This window comes from Hippocampus guttulatus, chromosome 6, assembly GCF_054856545.1.
Source record: "Hippocampus guttulatus isolate MCC_2025c chromosome 6, RoL_Hgut_1.0, whole genome shotgun sequence".
Lineage (NCBI taxonomy): Eukaryota > Metazoa > Chordata > Actinopteri > Syngnathiformes > Syngnathidae > Hippocampus > Hippocampus guttulatus.
In genome coordinates, this window is record NC_141266.1 from 10813067 (window position 1) to 10834571 (window position 21505).

Sequence of the window (21505 nt, forward strand, 5' to 3'; positions counted from 1 at the left end):
GGGGTTGGATGCCTTCAATCTACAAAGAAAAATAAACACACCTGAAATCTCCCAAATGCACGTGGGGAACGGTTATGATCCAAGACGGTACATTTTGGCCATCATTTCAAAAGGTGTTTCATGCAGAAACAACACTGTTTTTATGACCCGAAAAAACACTATGCCTACAGTTGGGCTGTTTATATTCACCTGGAACTGGGGCCTGAGTCAAAGTGGAGAGAATGATGTATAGTTTCAAATATCGCTAGCTTTTCTATTAGGAAGCTGCTAGCACTTTAACTGGCAGTAGGTGTGTGCTGACTCCCATTTAACACGAGTGTCAATGTGATTGCTTCCTTCTGAACAGCCTCATCCCTAGTTGTAAGAGGGTGTGCACACTTTTGCACCCACATTATAGTGTATTTTTTAACTTCCTTTTTTTAATCAATCATAGTTCACCTCAATGGTGGACTATGTATCAATATAATCTTTGTGTGTGCGTGTGTGTGAGAGTGCATGCATATGTGTGTTTTAATTTTAGATGTGAAAATGGGGAAGGTGTCAGAATCGCGAAGGTATGGTGGTCGCAAATTCCAGAGCTGGGGGGGGGGGGGGGGGGAGCGGCTTAATGCTCTGCTCCCCACGGTGCTGAGGCAGTCGGTGGTGGTACAGTCAGGTAGATAGAAAAGGAGCATCTGAGGGTTGCGGGCTGAAGCACCATTGTGAAGGAGGTCAGACAGATGTGTGAAGTTGCGGATGGCCTTGAAGGCATACAAGTGGAATTCTAGTCTTTGTTTGACCGCGAGCGAGTGGAGTCTCTGTAGTTGTAGTTGAAGGTTATGGAGGAACTTGTGAGCGAGGCTGAAGGGGGGGGAGTAAAGAGTAATCAAAGCGGGAGATGACACGACTGTTGACAAGGAGGGAGGTGGTACGTGCTGTGAGACAGTGGCAGAGTTGATTTATGGAAGTATGCTGACCTGCTTCAGGTATTGATACAAGAAGGGATTGATTGTGTGATGTTCAAATGTACACTGGATATATAAACACAGATTTTTTTTCTGAGAAGTTTATATCGCAACATGAACATACATCTAGCGAGGCAGGTTAGACAATGTTGTGTAGTTGTGCAGTTCATCCGGAGTAATCGGTTAGAACTTAAATCTGGCAGCGCTTGCCGAGATGTGCTGAATGGTTTCTGTGTCTGTGTGCGTGTGTGTGTGTGCATATGGTCGTCATATATATTGAGCAGTTGTATATTCTGACAGCGTTTCACCTCTGGGTGTCATTTTAGGTGATATTGCTCAGAAGAGCAGCCCTTGCAGCTTTCCCGCAGAGCCACCTACGACACTTAACAAAGACACACAGGCACCCCGATGCAGCCAAACAAGGATAAGTGCCTTTTTTTTTCAATCGAGATCTGGCACATGGTAGCAATAAACTTGTACATCGCAAAGTGATCCAAGACAATTCATCGTCTATGCCATCAAATCTAATGAACCGCAATGAGACAGTCAGACCATGTCCTCACAGTCAATAGAGTGGGATACACTGACGATTCTCTATTTTCTCCTTCACACCCAATTTCACCCTTCACAGATTCACAGTCCCTCAATAATAGAGTATTTTGCGGAGAAGTGACAGGTTTTAAGATCCAGGATTCCTTCACAACATTGTAGAAGGTAAATGGTGACAATATGCCTTCCAGAAAACGCCATCCATGTTGCATCCTAACCCACAGTCACACTACATGACTGATGGGGAAGGGGAAAAAAACTCAACGTGTAATACGTTCGTCATTCTAAAGTACGGAAGCAGAGAGCAAATAGATCGTTTCACCTTAAAGAACAGAGGCTGATATTCCGTTTGGACCGGTTTATTTACTGTGGTCCGCAACACTAACACAGACAAAGACGAATTAGCGAGGCATCGACATCATATATCAAACTTGGTTTCATAATTGTGAAACCAAGTTCCATAAATCACTCGATTCAGTGGTTACATAGCTCAGGGGTGGGCAACTCCGGTCCTACACAGCTTTATCCTGCATGTTTTCCATCTCTTCCCTGTTGCAACACACTTCGTCCAAATGATCGGCTCATTAGCAAGCTCTGTAAAAGCCTAATAATGATTCTGATCATTTCAATCGGGTGTGTTGGAGGTGGAAACTTCTAAAACAAGCAGGACTTCGGTTCTCTAGGACCGGAGTCGCATACCCCTGACATAACTAAATGATTCCCAGCCAGGTTGCTGTGGCACACTAGTGTGCCATGAGACATCATCAGGGGTGCAACAGGAAATTATCAAAATTTCCTTAATCTGTCCGAAAAATTAGGAAGAATTACACATACTTCTTTGTTCATCGAACTACTGTATAACAGTAATTTACAGTGACTGACAAAACGATTAATGTTAATGTTTTTCCAATTGATAGCGGAAGGTACAATAAATCATACAACAAAAGAAGTCATGTCTATCCGTGCGTGTATCAGCTATGCGTTCAATTAAACGTGCGTCGATTTCATTTTACAATGTGTGAATCAATATGAATGAATGGAGACAAGTTATTTCCATATTCATATTTTTGTGACATTTTTGTTTGGTGGTGTGCTTTGAGATTTTTCTGAGAATTAAAAAAAAAAACATTAAAGCAATCTGGGCTTTTTAACATGGACTGTTTTACCTTTGGAAATGTGTTAGCGTTTACAATTTAACACTTAATACTAATAAGATCCACCCATCCACTTTCCGAAACCGCTTATCCTCACGAGGGTCACGGGCGTGCTGGAGCCTATCCCAGCTGTCCACGAGAGGTTGGCAGGGTACACCCTGAACTAGTCACCAGCCAATTGTTGGGTGCACACAGACCAACAGCCATTAACACTCACAATCACACCAATGGACAATTGGGAGTGCTAAATATAGTAATAAGATTTTTATAAATAAAATTACAATGTCTTTTTTTTCACAATTTTGTGGAATCCCCTGGAGGCCAGAACACCCTTAGCATTTGTATGTACAGTATTGCATCTTGGGAGAGCTGGCCCAAAATAAAAGCCGACTGAGCTTAATCATGATCACATTTCACTGTCCTCTCTGTCCACATCCGCACAACACTCAAGTATGTCAATGCATAAAACGCAATTAATAAATAAAGTTAGTTCAAAGGTTGGAATTGAGGAATTTTGTTGTCGTGTCCAAAATACAGTCAAAGCATGTTACAAAGTACATCGATACGAGTAATGTGATTTCTATGTAAATGGTCAGTGAGGCTAAATGATAACAGAAATATGTATTACAGCCATTAATCTTTATTAGTCACAAAGATGATTACTGTGGTAGACAACAAATACACAACCATTCTTCTGTAAATAGCCCATCTTCCTTTTGCAGTCACAAAAAAATACATATTTGAGTCTCCCTGCAAACAGGCTGCGGCAAGCAACGAGCTGTCATCGGTCTACCCACACATCACCCGTGGTACCAAGCACCACACACACACACACACACACACACACACACACACACACACACACACAGAGTCAAATGCACATATCAGCTATATTCTCTCCCTCAGTCAGCCACCCACCCTCAGTCAACAGGGACCAACACTTAGTTTCAACTTTCCTGTTGTGACAATTCCACATGCAATGTACTAAAATTACTTCAAGGGGTCATATAATGAAAAATGGACTTGAATGCAATGAGTCCCAGACCACTCATCAAGTTTGAAATTACATTGTTTTACTAGCTGCCTCATTCCTGGAATGTGTTGGTAGGAAAGACTCCTAAATGTTCTAATTAACATATAAAGTACTGCCAACGGCCTAAGTGTTAAGACCTTTTCATACTGCACTTTGTTTTCGTGACGCTGACTGCGGGGCTGGGCGCAAGGATGAGTGTGCTCTGGTGCGAGATATCCCGCTGGTTGGTCTGTTGCAGTTAGCACTCTGAAATCACCCCTTATTGGATGCGCCATATGACATCACGGCGACACCACTCTCAAAATTGAATGCTTTTCAACTCGAGGCATGATGGAAAACACCCATTTTAAAACATTGCCATGTCATTCTGTCATGGCGTCCTTGTCACACATAAACAATGAATAGGTTCGTCGAGGGCGTGCTGCACCAGGCTATGTAAAAAGGTGTTTACACAGCAGATTTGCCCGTAAAGTGCTTTCTCCAGGAGTGAAAATTTAATTGATGCTTTTCACTGTCTTTATGTTTAGCATTGCTGTTTGCTCATGCTTTTTAGACTCAGTTAGAGTCTTCACCTTTGATGCATTTTGACAAAAGCATGTCACAAACTGTTTCAAATTGATGAATGTTTGGTCAAATCAACGCGAATATCCCCTTTGAAAGAAACATTTGTGTTCTGCGCATGCTCTAGTTACGGTGACTAACAAACTACCCGTTTCTCAGGTTGGCAGTAAAAAAAGGTTGTTGTTTTTTTGGTGGTCAAATGCATTTGAGAAAATAGCAGCCTAATTATTGCAAACATTTGTTTGCCTCTTTATTGAGAAAAAAAAACAGCACTTATTCATAAAACGTGAAAAAAGAAGACGTGAGCTCCCAGAAGAGCTGCAACTACAGAGAGTTGCAGAAGGGTTTTCGCAAAAGACTATCCCGGTTACTAAGAGCAACATTGTTCATCAAAAGGACATTGAGAGATGGCCTGATGTAAACAGTGTGCAAATCCCCCACTTGAATGCGGAAATAGGTTTGTTGATTGGAACAAATGTGCTGAAAACAATGGAACTGGAAAAGAGTCATCGAAAGCATGAACGGGCACAAGTGGATTACCACCAACCTGGATAAAACATAGAAGACACTAATATAATGAATTTATTGATAGTAGACAGTATGAAGTGGAAATGATGTCAATTTGCATCATGACGTTGTCCGTGTGTTGCGGGTTTGATGGGGGTATCACAATTACTACGTATACGGGAGTAACTGTCTGCTCACGCATGTCAACAGGTAAATTCCAAATATTTCAGAAACCCTTAACCCAAATATTGACGGCATATAAACATAGTCATTGTGTGTTGCACAGGTATTTTGTTGGACTTTGTGTAGACATTACTTCTGCCTCCCCCACTCTAAAAAAACCCAAAAACAAAAACATAATAAATAAATGAAAGGAAATGATGTATATGTCAAATACGCATTATGCCATGGACTTAAGTGCTCCCCCGCACCCAGACAGCCGAGAGAAATATCTTTCACGAGCGCCGGCTTCTACCAAATTAGTGAGCGTTGACGCCAAAGGGGATGAAGACAATGCCACGCAAACAAAAGAAATTAAAATTGATTTTTCGGCCTCGCACATTTTCTCTCAGATGGCGCATAAAAAAATTTTAAAAAACGGTCGCCGCTTATGATGTGGAGGAAAACTTTGACCGGCAATGCGATAAACACGTTCCTTGCTTAAATTTGCCAAAATAACTACCGGTAATTGGAATACGGGATAGGCATGGATGCATATGGATGTTCTTGAAACGTCTAGAAGATGCTGAGTAAAGTGCAAAAGTATTTACACTAAATATTTGCTGTTTTATTGTTATGGAGCTACTTCATGAACAGTAATTATATCTACAATTAGTGGTTGCGCTTGCTTCGCATGCTAGCAATGGTTCGGCAGTATATGGGGCGCGATGAGGGCTGGCTGACTGCATGAGACAGATCCACCCCTTAAAGTTGCTATTATTGCTTTAAATCTGATTTAGCCAGAATTCTACTTGCTAAAAATGAGTGTGAAGGAGACAACCTCTCAAAATAAACATCAACTGAAGGAGGTTACAGTGAAAGACTGGAAAACCATTCGAAACGAAGCATGTAAACATTTGGTGATGGGTCACACGTTTGAAGCAGTTATTGCGGGGGTGTCAAGGTTGGAACGTCTGCCATACATTAGCATTTCTTAAATGGAAGTAAGCAGACCGGTTGATGTTATTTACGTTGGATTCAGAAGTGTCTGTTTTCTGGACTGACTTTCTGCTGCACAAAGGTATTGCCACTTAAAGTTTAACTTTATATTAACTACATAAGAATGAATGCATGACTGAATAGAAAAATTTCGGCTATTTGCGTGATCTGTGGGTAAATAAGTACCGTAAAGTAGGTTTGGGGTATTCTGTGGCCTCACAATGAACGCTGAATATTGTAGCAGACCACTGGCTTCAACCTCAATCCAGAGGCAATCAACACATGAATTTGCTCTTTTTCTTTTTTATTCATAACACAGGTGCAGGATGGACATGAGCACTCACTGCAAAAGAAAACTGTGATGCCTTGTATGAAAAGGCTCAAAGAATCAATACTACCAAGTATTAAATGGTCTCTTAGTTAAAAAAAAAACCCTCATAATGACAATAATAATAATAATAATAATATATAACTTAAATGTATGTAGTGCTTTTCAAGTGACTCCAAGGATGCATAAACCACTGATGTGATGATCATCACTTTCCTGCTAGACCAGGGGTGTCAAACTCATTTTTGTCGCAGGCCACATTGTAGTTACGGTTTGACTTGGAGGGCCGTTATGAATTTTGGGAAACCATTTTAAATGTTTAAACACCTCCACGTATTACATACACAGCGCACAACAAATGGATGGGTAACTAGTTTTAAAATCAGAAGTCAAGAATAATGACTGTTATTGTGGATTACATATGACAATTTGAAATTTTGGTTCAGACTTGAGCAAGCATCATGGAACTTGACATGCATGATTTGCTTTCGCGGGCCACATAAAATGATGTGGCGGGCCAGATTTGGCTCCCGGGCCCTGACTTTGACACCTGTGTGCTAGACTAATCAGCGCTGCTTTATATATTCATCCTTTTGATATTCATTGTTTCAATGTTTCTGTAAATTCTGTGTATACAGTCTCAAATGTGTCTTACGTTATTGGGTGATCAAGATCACACTCCACAAAGACTCGATCAAGTGGACGTAAGCAGCTTGATTGTTGACATCAGTTCACACCCATTTATCTGCTACTAGGGAGGTGTTACAGTCCCTTTTGCTGAGAGGAAGTGAAAGCGGCTTGCGGCAGATCTATTCACTTCTCAGTTGCTGAGACCACTGAGACCAAATTGATCCAGCTGGATAGAGCCTGATCCAAAACACATGCGTATATCTATCCTCATAAAGCCCTGTCCACTCCTTCCAACTTTCCCTCTGAACTTTTGTCAGCCTCTTCACTCTTTTATTTTCCTCTGCTGCGCCGTCTCTAACATCTTGATACCAATTGTCTTTCCATTCATCACTCACATCCATAAACATTTTTATTCCACCCTTTTGCCAGGCCATTTCCACACTGAATCCATTACACCTGCCCCAGCCACTCTTTATCTTCTTCCGACAATTGAATCTACCCAGACATCCATCCTGCCAGATATTCACAGACGGTTAGCTTCCCCGTTCAAGTGCATCATATGGTCCCTGATCCCTTATAAACCTCGGATTCCCCAGTCAGAGAAACATTTCCCAGTGGATGAAAAAAAAAACGGGGCGGCCCGGTAGTCAAGTGGTTAGCACGTCGGCTTCACAGTGCAGAGGTACCGGGTGCGATTCCAGCTCCGGCCTCCCTGTGTGGAGTTTGCATGTTCTCCCCGGGCCTGCGTGGGTTTTCTCCGGGTGCTCCGGTTTCCTCCCACATTCCAAAAACATGCATGTCAGGCTGATTGGACGCTCTAAATTGTCCCTAGGTGTGAGTGTGGGCGTGGATGGTTGTTCGTCTCTCTGTGTGCCCTGCGATTGGCTGGCAACTGATTCAGGGTGTCCCCCGCCTACTGCCCGGAGATGGCTGGGATAGGCTCCAGCACCCCCCGCGACCCTAGGGAGGATCAAGCGGTTCGGAAAATGGATGGATGGATGGATGAAAAAAAACGAGGAGGAAGCTATTATGTGCTTATGTTACTTTCTCTGCATAGACCAACATCGCATGAAATATCCATCCATATCCATTTTGTATACCATGCATGTTTGCAAGATAGCTGCGGTGCCTATTCCAAGGCACTTTGGACAAAAGGTGGACTACACCCAGGAATGGTCACAAGTCAACCACAGGGAACTTATGGAGGCAGCCAAACATTTAAACTCACTCTGACACTGTCACTGTGGAAAATGGGAACTGCACCTACGAAGCCTGCATGGAATTCAGGCGAGTGAACCACTACAGCGTTAGTGATGCTGGATTGATTTTTTTTCCCCCAAACCTTAAAGCCCAAATCTTGCTAGTGGACAATATTTCACTGAGCAAGGGAAAGGGCAAAACAGCAGGGGATACAAAATAAGCTGCGCTGGAGACAGACATGCATGACATAGCAGGAGAGACCCACAGAAACATTTCCCCTGGCTTGTTTGGTTTCCCATGAATGGCTCAGTATCAGCCCACTATCAGGCTCAGGAAAGAAAGTCTGGGAAGGGAATGATGGTTAAAAAGAGGCGGAGAACCACGGAAAATGTAACAACAAGAAAAAAAATAAGGAGATAGAGAGCCAAGAATCAACCCTCGGGCGATGTTGCTGACAGAGTCAGGACAGGGATGTCAGGCTGCATTCTGTCTGCAGAAGGGAGGCAGGATCAAGTAGCCGGCAATTACACTTCAATCCACAGACCCTTATCCGATTCCATTTTCTAGTTCCCCTTCTAATGTCCTCTCTTTGTTTACATCACCAGTCCACACACCCCCACCTCACCCCCTCCCACCTCCAAACACTGTACTATCCGATATCAGCCTTTTTTTCTCCGTCATGTCTTCTGCTCTCCCAGAAGCTGATTGAGTGTCCCTCCTTGGACCGAACAAGCGCAAAACACAGTATTGACCTTGCAAGGTCACAGAGCTCTCTTCTACCAGATGAAATTGTAAACCATGCATAAGGGATTTTCGGTTCCTCCTTCCCCTTCTCTTTCCTGCATATCCTAATTCCCTGCAGCTGCCCAAATCAATGTGATAAAATTACAGACACAATTTTCAAACCACACACACCCTTCTCGTTTGCTTGCTTGTGTGACATAGCTGAAACGTTGACATGAAATAGGTCAGGATAATCCATACGTAGGACAGAAACAATCATTCAAATGTCAGCTCATAAGGTTGTACTCACCATTTATTTTGATGTTTTTTCCAGTTTCTCTTACTTTGGGTAAACAGTTTTCCAGGTAAACTCCGTTGTAGTAACAGCTGTTGCCCTCACCGTGCTTTGGCGGCGGATGCCAGCACGAACACGGCATCTGCATCATGCCACATGGCCTGCTTGATGTGCTGGAGGCCAGGCAGTCCTCCAGCCACTGGCAAAGCATCTGACAGGCTGCCATGCTGGGGTTACGTTTTCCAACAACCAGGTACTCGACTTTGAACTCATCACTGTCACTTGTAGTGGTTGCATCTTTCTGATGAGGACCCTTTCTCATGTGAACAAACTGCTTGTCGGCCTCCAGGAAGGCCATTGGGGAGGAGGTGTCACACAGCCTCACAACTTCATCAAAGCTGTCCATTCCTAGGTAGGAGTGTGTGGTCTCCAAGAAGGAGTCGTATTGGAAGATACGAAGCTGTAACAGTGGGCAGTCTTGGGTAGGTTTTGTTATCTTGATGAAGATGGTGTAGTACCGTGGATCAGGATTCTGCAGGGTCCAGGAGCAAGGCACAGTGGGGAATACTGATGATGACCGAAAGAAGCCAAAAAAGCGGCTTTGAACCAGTGTAGAACAGGAGTTTGACTCGGACCCTGAAGGGGATGAGTGGCACCAAGCCCCCATCAATAGCAGAGGAAAAAAATACTGAATCACCATTCGAGGCGGGCAACTGGCAAATTGAGATGCAATGTTCGACATTGTTTTAGATAAACAGAATGATGTTGCAGTTTCGACTGACTCTTTAGGAATTGTCGATCAGGAGGTTTAAGAGATGCAAAAAATGTGACGGTAGTGCTCAAAAATCCATAAATTGGCGGATGGCGGGGTAATTTCCCAGCAACCTGCAAAATAAAAGAAACAACATGTGAATGAAACTTTGGACAGGAAAGCAGTTATCCTAAATTTTTCTATATTTACATTCATCACATAAAAATAATGCTAAAAAGGGCTTGGGATTATTTGACGTTGAAAACTGCTGACGTTTCATCATCATAATTTTGATACATTATACTCATTCATATGATTACTTTTGCTACCTGCACCTTTGATTGAATGATTTTGGCTTTTTAACATATGATCATCTGTGTTCTCCAGCACATTGTTTTTTCTTTTTTTCATTACGATCTTAGAGTCGCGGGTAAACTGGAGCTAATCGCAGCGAACTTTGGGCACGCCTACTCCCTTCTCTCTCTGTCTGTCTCTGTCTCTCTCTCGCCCTCTCTGTCTCTCTCTCTCTTGCACTTCTTTGCCCCTTTTTAGGAGCCTTGCACATCAAATACCATTCCACTAAATCTTGCAGGAACAATGATTAAAATTTGAAATGGTACTACAAACGGGTTGAAACATTGTCAGGGAAGCTGTAAACCAATTCATCACGTTTCACATTTCATCAAGTCGAATGCAGGTATGAATTAATAATTCATTTGAAGTCCAGAAGGTCATTTAAGTGATTTACAAATGTCGCCAATAGCAATTGACGCTCGAAAGGTTGAACTGAGAAAGCTATTTAAATATATGTAGTTATACTTTCTTTATATATATATATATATATATATATATAAATAACCAACCTAAATAACCCAAGTAACATCTAGCGACAAATGATAAGAATACACTAAATATTTGATAAAGCCAACATAATAGGACAATATAAGGAGTTCCTTGGACATGTTTGAAGCTGAAGTGGAAGATGACGTTCTGCAGTGGTCTTCTGAAGAATAGCATCCTGAAGATGCAGTATAATTATTCCTTCCTTCTCTCCCATGGGTAGATAGCAACCAATTAAATGAACAAAGGTGTTGAATTAGCCAGGAGCATAGATGGACCAATCTGTGTAAACATGCCAATCAAGCCTGCTCTGTGAGAAAATCCAACAATGGCCCAATCACAAACATCCAACTGTCCCTTCGACAGAAATGCACAGAAGGAGAAAAACTGAAAGGGAACGCTGATGAGAAAATGATAGTCACCAAGCAGCGTGTTATACCGGAGACAAATTCCTTGTGTGTTCTACATACTTGGCCAATAAAGATGATTCTGATTCTGAAGAATATCACTTCTTACTAGCGGCGGGATTGGCAGTTATTGAATCACTCGAATGGGTTCATGAAAAAGATTTTGGGAAAAAATATTTGTTCAAGGTCGAAAATAGATTTTCCAAATGCTCTATTGTGTTCCCTCACTTTTCACGGGTGATACGTTCCAAGCAATCAAGTGAATTTTTCGCAAAGTAAATGTTGACCCTTTTAAATGATTTAAAAAACATACCGGTACAGTATATATTTTACTCTAGGGGGATTTACGCCTCGAGTGAGCCATCACAAACACCCCCATACAATTGCCACCCTTCTAAACACTTGTTACCCTGAACAAATGTAACATTTAAAATGCACGTCATAGAATAAACCGTGAGCCGTCACCTTACCGTGGTGGAGGGGTTTGTGTGTCCCAATGATCCTAGGAGCTAAGTTGTCTGGGGCTTTATGCCCCTGGCAGGGTCACCCATGGCAAACAGGTCCTAGGTGAGGGACCAGACAAAGCACGGCTCACAAGCCCCTTATGATAAATAAAATCAATGGCACTCAGTTTCCCTTGCCCGGACGCGGGTCACCGGGGCCCCCCTCTGGAGCCAGGCCTGGAGGTGGGGCTCGTTGGCGAGCGCCTGGTGGCCGGGCCTACACCCATGGGGCCCGGCCGGGCTCAGCCCGAAGAGGCAACGTGGGTCCCCCTTCTCATGGTCTCACCACCCGTGGGAGGGGTCAAAGGGGTCGGGTGCAATGCGAGCTGGGCGGCAGCCAAAGGCGGGGACCCTGGCGGTCCGATCCTCGGCTGCAGAAGCTAGCTCTTGGGACATGGAATGTCACCTCTCTGGCAGGGAAGGAGCCCGAGCTGGTGTGTGAGGAAGAGAAGTTCCGACTGGATATAGTCGGACTTGCCTCCACACACAGCCTGGGTTCTGGTACCAGTTCTCTCGAGAGGGGTTGGACTCTCTTCCACCCTGGAGTTGCTCACGGTGAGAGGCGCAGAGCAGGTGTGGGCATGGTCATTGCCCCCCGGCTCAGTGCCTGTACATTGGGGTTCACGCCGGTAGACGAGAGGGTTGCCTCCCTCCGCCTTCGGGTGGGGGGACGGGTCCTGACTGTTGTTTGTGCATATGCACCAAACAGCAGCTCAGCATACCCACCCTTTTTGGAGTCCTTGGAGGGTGTGCTGGAGAGTACTCCTGCTGGGGACTCCCTTGTTCTACTGGGGGACTTCAATGCTCACGTGGGCGATGACAGTGAGACCTGGAGGGGCGTGATTGGGAGGAACGCCCCCCCCCCCCCCCGATCAGAACTCAAGTGGTGTTTTGTTATTGGACTTCTGTGCTCGTCACGGACTGTCCATAACGAACACCTTGTTCAAACATAAGGGTGTCCATATGTGCACTTGGCACCAGGACACCCTAGGCCGTAGTTCGATGATCGACTTTGTGGTTGTATCATCGGATTTGCGGCCGCATGTTTTGGACACTCGGGTGAAGAGAGGGGCGGAGCTGTCAACTGATCACCACCTGGTGGTGAGTAGGCTCCGATGGTGGGGGAAGATGCCGGTCCGTCCTGGCAGACCCAAACGTATTTTGAGGGTTTGTTGGGAGCGTCTGGCGGAATCCCCTGTCAGAAGGAGTTTCAACTCCCACCTTCGACAGAGCTTTTCCCATGTTCCGGGGGAGACGGGGGACATTGAGTCCGAGTGGACCATGTTCCGTGCCTCTATTGTTGAGGCGGCCAATCTGAGTTGTGGCCGTAAGGTGGTTGGTGCCTGTCGTGGCAGCAACCCCCCGTACTCGCTGGTGGACACCAGCAGTAAGGGATGCCGTCAAGCTGAAGAAGGAGTCCTATCGAGCCTTTATGGCCTGTGGGACCCCAGAGGCAGCTGACGGGTATCGACTGGCCAAGCGGAACGCAGCTTCGGTGGTCGCCGAGGCAAAAACCAGAGCGTGGGAAGAGTTCGGTGAGGCCATGGAAGCCGACTTCCGGACGGCTTCGAGGAAATTCTGGTCCACCATCCGACGTCTCCCCTGGAGGGGGAAGCAGTGCACCACTAACACTGTGTACAGTGGGGATGGGGCGCTGCTGACTTCGACTCGGGACGTTGTGAACCGGTGGGCAGAGTACTTCGAAGACCTCCTCAACTCCACCAACACGTCTTCCTTGGAGGAAGCAGAGTCTGAGGACCCTGAGGTGGGCTCTCCTATCTCTGTGGTTGAAGTCACCGATGTGGTTAAAAAGCTCCTCGGTGGCAAGGCCCCAGGGGTGGATGAGATCCGCCCGGAGTTCCTCAAGGCTCTGGATGTTGTGGGGCTGTCCTGGTTGACACGCCTCTGCAACATCGCGTGGTCAACGGGGAGAGTGCCTCTGGATTGGCAGACCGGGGTGGTAGTCCCTCCTTTTAAAAAGGGGGACCGGAGGGTGTGTTCCAACTACAGAGGGATCACACTCCTCAGCCTCCCTGGTAAGGTCTATTCAGGGGTGCTGGAGAGGAGGGTCCGTCAGGAAGTCGAGCCTCAGATTGAGGAGGAGCAGTGTGGTTTTCGTCCCAGCCGTGGAACAGTGGACCACCTCTACACCCTTAGCAGGGTCCTCGAGGTTATGTGGGAATTCGACCAACCAGTCTACATGTGTTTTGTGGACTTGGAGAAGGCGTTTGACCGTGTCCCTCGGGGAGTTCTGTGGGGGGTGCTTCATGGGTATGGGGTACCGAACCCCCTGATACGGGCTGTTCGGTCACTATACCACCGATGTCAGAGTTTGGTTCGCATTACCGGCAGTAAGTCGGAATCATTTCCAGTGAGGGTAGGACTCCGCCAAGGCTGCCCTTTGTCGCCGATTCTGTTCATAACCTTTATGGACAGGATTTCTAGGCGCAGCCGAAGCGTTGAGGGGGTCCGTTTTGGTGGCCTCAGTATTGCATCCCTGCTTTTTGCAGATGATGTGGTGCTGTTGGCTCCTTCAAACAGGGCTCTCCAACTCTCACTGGAGCGTTTCGCAGCCGAGTGTGAAGTGGTTGGGATGAAAATCAGCACCTCCAAATCTGAAACCATGGTCCTCAGTCGGAAAAGGGTGGAGTGCCCCCTCCGGGTCGGGGGGGAGATCTTGCCCCAAGTGGAGGAGTTTAAGTATCTTGGGATCTTGTTCACGAGTGAGGGCAGGAGGGAGCGAGAGATCGACAGGCGGATCGGTGCAGCGTCTGCTGTGATGCGGACGTTGTATCGGTCTGTCGTGGTGAAGAAGGAGCTGAGCCAAAGGGCGAAGCTCTTAATTTACCGGTCGATCTACGTTCCAACCCTCATCTATGGTCACGAGCTATGGCTCATGACCGAAAGAACGAGATCCCGGATACAAGCGGCAGAAATGAGTTTTGTCCGCAGGGTGTCCGGGCTCTCCCTTAGAGATAAGGTGAGAAGCTCGGTCATCCGGGAGGGGCTCAGAGTCGAGCCGCTTCTCCTCCACATCGAGAGGAGCCAGATGAGGTGGCTTGGGCATCTGATTCGGATGCCTCCTGAACGCCTCCCTGGTGAGGTGTTCCAGGCATGTCCCACCGGGAGGAGACCCCGAGGAAGACCCAGGACACGCTGGAGAGACTATGTCACCCAGCTGGCCTGGGAACGCCTTGGGATCCCCCGGGGAGAGCTGGAAGAAGTAGCTAGGGAGAGGGAAGTCTGGGCTCCCCTGCTAAAGCTGTTGCTCCTGCGACCTGGCCCCGGATAAGTGGTATAAGATGGATGGATGGATGGATAGAATAAACACTGATCTGCTAATTGTCATTGTCTCCGTTTTTGTCAAACAAATTCTTACCCCCGCCTGCAAATTTAGAGGCACTGTCCCTGACGTCCACACAATGTTGAAGAGGCATGCCAACCAGGCCAGCCATGCAACATCCAGAACCTTTCGGAACCATGGGCGGATCTCATTCACCACCAAGGGAGATAGGAGAGCCCACCTCAGAGATCCCATACTCTGCTTCCTCATGGGAAGGCATGTCGGTGGAATTGAGGAGGTTTTCTCCCCATCGACAAACAATGTCCAAGTTAAGGTCAGCAGTAACCCATCTCTATTTTAAACAGCATTAATCACTGCTGCAGACCACCTGATTTAAAAGATCAACTCATCAGCAAGCTCTGAAGGAGCTATCATTTGCTATAATTTGAATCAGATGAGTTGCAGCAGGGAGAGGTGGAAAAGCTGCAGGATAATGTCCCTCGAGGACCGGAGTTTGACACCTGGTGTCATGGTGCACTACTTCCTCCTCCTGAGAAGGACCAGAATCACCACTAAACTGTCCGGAAGTTATTCTCTGTGGCTTCACTAAATTCCTTATGGAGACTGCCAAAGCCGCATAACACTTTTCCCATGTAATTATTCAAAGCAGATGTGGGTGATATAGACAAAAATGTATATCCTGACACAGGTAATTTTATATCCGGATGAAGGTGGATAGTCCAACGCTGTGTGTTTCCTTAAAAATTGAAAGTGACATGAAATTAAAGGCAATTAGCCAGGAGAAAACTCTCACGTTAAATGGACTACAGATAATAATTATCTTTCTGCTAAATCTGGTGCATGAATGCACACATTGTCTACAAAAAAAAAAAAGACAATCCATTTTCCCCACAAATTCTCCTCTGAAAAAAAAATAATTTTTAAAAAAGGGCAGTGGAGTTGTATGAAGTGGTCATGCCCCCAACCCCCCCCCCCCCCACACACACACAAAACACACCCTGGATGTGTAATATCAGTCTTATATTCCTGCGGCAGTAATTAATGATAACCCCCACATTGTTGAATAGAAATAACTGAAATCGCTCAAAATAATCCAGAGTCAGAGCCCAGGGTTGCAACTGCAGCGGGTCATTTAATTCTTGCGACTTGTGACTGCCACAAGTTATTTATGGTGGCTGCCACATTGCAGGCAGCACAGTTTGCTTCACAGGCACTTGGGTTTCCTCTCACGTCTACAAAACATGCATGTTCGGCTAATCGAAGACTTTATACTGTCTATATTGAATGCGAGTGTGTCTTTGCTATATGTGCCATGCAATTAAATGGTGATCGGTCCAGGGTGTGCACAGTTTTCTGTGGTAGAAAGGGACAGCCAGTACATAAAATGGATGGATGGATGGATGGATGGATGCCACCTTGCATAATTGTAATATATTTCATTGAACGTCTGTCCCTTGTTATTGAAAATAAATCGGAATACTTGTTCTAAACAAATGAGTCCTTCTCTTTTCCAGGCCATAGCCTGTATTCATTGTTGATTCACATTTCAGAAACCGGCCTCTTTGAAGTGCATCTGTTGTGGCTCTGCTAATCACTGTTTCAGCACCATCAAAACCTGCAATGTCATGCAAGTCAACAACATCAAAGAGCTAAAGAGTTGTCTCTCCGTCCTAATGAAATTGTTTACCATGGTAAATGTCAAAGCCTTTCTAATATGCAGCGTCAACTCAGATATCATCATCTCACAAGGTTACACACACACACACACACACACACACACACACACACACACACACACACACACACACACACTTGCACCAAGGCCTGAAATTAAATTTTTTTTCTTTGAGAAGCAATATTGATAATCAATGACTTCATTTGAGGAGCAACTTCTTCATATTGAAGAGCAACTTTTTGCAGGTTAATCCCGGGACCCTGAAGCAACGGTTTTATCAAGAGGTGAGCATTGACACGGGATACATCAGATGCCCCTAAATTTAATATGCTCGGACCCGCGCACCTCAATGTGCATTTAAGCCTATTGAAATGCTCCTGAATATGATGGCGCGAGAACAACTTCCAGGACACGTTCAGTGTTTTGAGGAGAGAGGAGCTAGAAACGGTGACATTAGGAGACATGAGATGAGCCCATAGTATTCAAAGGTACACAACTAATTCATGAGCTAAGAGCTCAGAAAGTAGCTTTGAATAATAGAGACAGAGCAGTTCTTGTGAGTTAAGTTTTACATTTTTATTTTTATTTGGGGAAAAAGGAGCGTGAAATAGGGGGTTGTGAAAAAGACCCAGTCCCACACTCCATTTCAGAAGCGGACAGTAATGCACCAAAAGTTGTTTGCCCACCGCCCAAAAACAGAAGATGACACCGCTACGAGGCAACACACAGTAATAGAACTACAATTCCTAAATGACTCTTCAATGTACTTTGTTCGATACAGCTGTTGGTAAATTGGACAAAATAAATTTAAAATCAACCATGAAAGCTCATGTATTAGATTGTTTTACAGAGACAAAATTTAAGAACAATTTCGCCAAAATTACAGTTAGTTTAGGCTAGTTTTTAAAATATTGTTTAAGTTAGCATTTTTTTAAAAACAGTCAATTTAACTTTTTCTATTTTAGCGTCAGTGGGTTGTCACTTTTTTGAAAACGATTATTTTTTATTTTATTTCGTTTACAAACATGTTTTTTCAATTTTACTTTTAGTTATTTTGTTCATTTTTGTGAACTATAATGGTCTCGTTTGGATCGGTCAACCTAACTTTCGTAGCACAATATATCATCTTTGTATCGTTAGCAGAATAATAATAACCACGCTATAAAAACACCATCGTTTGAATGCAATTGTACTTACATTCACAAGGATGCAAAAGTGGTAACCTCGGATTTCCACAAACAAGGCGTTTTGAATTGATACTAAAGGGCTCATGACCGTGACAGACAGACTCATTTTGCTTTGAATATGGCTGCAATATTAGCGGTGCTCATCCCACAGTTAGAAAAGGAAGAGCAAGATTATAGAGCTTTGATGCATGTGCCTGTGGGCATGCTTGGGTGTTATCTCTCTTCCCTTATACCAGAACTCTCAGTGGGGATGTTACTGATGGCAACGATGGTCCTTTTTTCCACCACGCTGCCATAAGTCTCAGTATAATGGCTGCTTTATTCTAGCCGTAATCACATTAATATGAAAGGCAATTGCTCCTGATACCAAATCAAATTAGATCATATTCAGATTAAATGAGTTAATTGGAAAAGCTATGCGTCTCCACTGTTAGAAAAGGATTAAAATTACGATGAAACTCATCGCATTAAATTGTAATTCCAGTATGCAACAGTACAACCGATTTCTTTTTTCTCACTGTTTGTTTTCTGGAAATGTGAATATGATAGCATTTGCTGAACTGATGACACTTATTTTCATGTATTAATGTTGGAAATTACCAGTTATCTAGAGATAACTGGTATATTAATTTTGTTTGCATTCTACACCATATGTTTCGTCAAAGCTCTAATTTATTTATCTGCTATGTACAATATAGCCTACCACATATCCTTTGCAGAGATGTGAGTGTTACCCATCTGCTTTCATAATTTGATTGTACTTAATTTAAAATTCTCATGCATTCATTTGTACGTAATTATCATCTGTTTTGCTGGCCGTTTTATGCCCTGCTCTTCTGTGCTGCCTGTGAAGTGTGTACCATGCAGAACAGTTTTTCAGGTGTGCTGTGATATGTTTCAAATGCAATGTAATGCTGGATGGGCAGAGACTGCATACATGTCTTTTTTTTTTTGCAGCTGCTGGCTTCCCCAAATGCGTTGGAGCGATAGACTGCACTCAAATCCAAGATATTCTCATATCCCGCCATCTTAAGAATTTAAATGTGCAAGTATGTGTAATGTGAGTGTTTGAGCATGTAGCATTTTTTTGTTGTTGTTGTCAGACGTTCATTCAAGGGTGCAAAAGGTTATGTGTATGCATGTTTGCACATGTATTTATATTAGACGACAACGATTTTATCAAGTGGATCAAATTCAGTTGATTTGGCATTTTATGCAAAATAGGTTATCAACTGTAATGTCATAATGCACTCAATCTATCACTAATGTCTTTGATTGGATCATTTTCCTGCATGCACACATGCAGTCATGCATGCTCATTTGCAAGCAGTCTGCCGGCACAGCCCTTTCATACACCAATAGTTTTCTTGGCTGGGTTATTTAACTCCGATCATGAACCAGAATTAAAAATGAGAAGTCGTACAGTACTCAAGACATAAATCGAGATTTTTCTATGCGAACGGATGCATCGGTGGGCCTGGAAAACCATTGCTAAAGTTGTCGTTCTCACTGTGTCATCAGGTAAATTGATCACCTTAGTTCTATACAGTATTCATTTGATTGCATATTCCAAATAATACAACACCAAACAGGTAAACTTGCTTGGCTCTTGACGAAGGCGGACACTTTTGCTTTCTGCTCCTGTCCCCCCACCCTTCCCTGCTCGCCACTCAGTCCATGTGCTGTCTTTGTCTGACTTTTCCTAGCCTCCTGTCGTATTTTCATCCTAAAAACAAACATGGAATTGGTTGGCTGGTCTCTCGATGCCATCGACAAAATTTTCTCGATGAGAAGAGCAGGCAGTGGGGAGCCTACTTGCCCCTCGGGGACTTTTGCTGCTGGGTACACCCTAGATCCTTGGAGAAAGCGGAGAATGGTGTGCCTGTCAACACTGTCCGTTGAGGATGTGGATGACATCTACATTTTCGGCCTTCCGATAACAGGTATGCTGCTGTTTGGTGTTAGCAGTTTCCTGATCTATCGCAAAATTCAACCGACGGGAGCGGCTCTATTGGAAGTGAAGAGGCTGCCGGTCTAGGATGGCATAGCGCGGATGTCCAACACTCAGACTCAGACTGTGCTCAACCACAAACTGTTGCGGTTTGGAGCGTCTCTGCAAGATGGTCAAGAACTTGGAGAAACTGGAATCCGTGCTCAAATATTGACTGAAATCATGGATTTGGCTGATCGACACCACTAAAGAGACATAAGCCACGGACTCAAGGCTGTCTTAAATTCTTGGGCAGCCTGCTACCAAAACAACATATGCTATCTCGACCTTCCCCTGATGAAAGTATGCACGGAAGCTAGTCCCCCACCATCACCCCCTCCTTCATACATTCCCTTGTTTCACCGTCTTCATTGTTTATGTCTTGTGACCTGTTGTAACTGTCATATGCTTGTGCAGGAGTTTTTTGCCTCACTCAAACTATCCTCAAAATGAGGGTAGTTCGAGCGTTGGTTTTTTTCTCCCCCTCTCCCTCCCTTGTGGTTTCTTTCTGACTTCCGGGTTGAGTAAACGCTGGCGCGTTTTGGCTGCCGCTGCTCAACCCGTATTGTTTTGTGTTTTTTGTTATTGTAAAGTGTCCTTGGGTGTCTTGAAAGGCGCTTATAAATAAAATGTGTTATTATTATTATTAGTAGTAGTAGTAGTAGTAGTAGTAGTATTAAAGTTTCGTCTTGGGCAAAAACAATAAGCTATGCTAGCTCGTTACCTTGACTATGTTAACCTACAGGACGCCAAAGTGTCAAACATGAAAAGAGCGTCAGATCGAGTGATGAGGCTCAAGCCTGGAATCGACAGCTTCATGTTTAGTGTTCTAAATGGTTCTGCCCCACAGGTAACGTGAACAAGAAGAGCAAGAGAGATTCTGGAAGGAGCTAGACAAAGCGGTTGAGAGCATCACAGACAGAGAATGTAGTGATTGGGGCAGATTTTAATGGACATGTTGATGAAGGAAATAGAGGTGACAAAGAGCTGCTTTGGTATCTAGGACAGCACTAAAGGACAAACGCTGGTAGACTTTGCCAAAAGGCTGAAAATGGCCAAAGTGAATACTTTCTTCCAGATGGCAGGGCAACTTAGGGTGACCTACAAGAATGTAGGTAGAAGCACAAAGTTGGACTACATCACGTGCAGGCAATGCAATCTCAAGCACATCATTGACTGCATGGCAGTGGTGAGGGAGGGTGTAGCTAGATGGAAGAGGATAGTGGTGTGTAAGATGATTCGGGTGGTAAGGAGGATGAATAAGACAAAGAGAGCAGAGAAGCATGTACAGTAATTAAGGATGCTGTGCAGCTTTCAGAGGCAAGACAGGCTCTTGCTTGACAGGAGGCGCATCCAAAAGACTGATGTCTTTTATATATAATCGATTATAATCAACACGTAAACACATAAAATCTGTTCAGTTTAGCCAAGCAAAGACAGAGAGAAAATATGGAAATGGAAATGTGTTGACTGGTGTTTTGGATGGATAGAAGTAATACTTTGAGGAGTTGGTATATGCGCAAAATGAGAGACAAGGAAAAATTGAAGAGGTGAGTTTTGGGGAGCAGGGAGTCACAATGGTTAGTAAGGGGGTACTTTAGAAAGTCACTGAAGAGTATGAACAATGGTCAACTGGTCCTGACTGAGGTGAAATTGAAATAATCTAAATAAATATAAATATAAACAACCCGTGGAGCTGTGGAAGCATCAAGGAGAAAAGGCTGTGGCATATTTGACTATTTTGCTTCAAATAATTACGGAGGGGC

At 44.4% G+C, this 21505-nt stretch overlaps 1 protein-coding gene across 7 annotated transcripts in view; it reads right to left on the reverse strand.

Annotated features, from left to right (window-relative positions):
- Positions 1 to 21505, reverse strand: part of adgrb1a (adhesion G protein-coupled receptor B1a) — a 116303-nt gene that overhangs the window by 80722 nt on the left and 14076 nt on the right. For all 7 annotated transcript variants that reach the window (XM_086113114.1, XM_086113115.1, XM_086113116.1 and 4 more), the window contains exon 2: positions 9098 to 9967. In XM_086113114.1, coding sequence (XP_085969240.1) covers positions 9098 to 9824 — 727 coding nt within the window. In that variant the 5' untranslated portion in view covers positions 9825 to 9967. The remainder of the gene's footprint in view (positions 1 to 9097; positions 9968 to 21505) is intronic.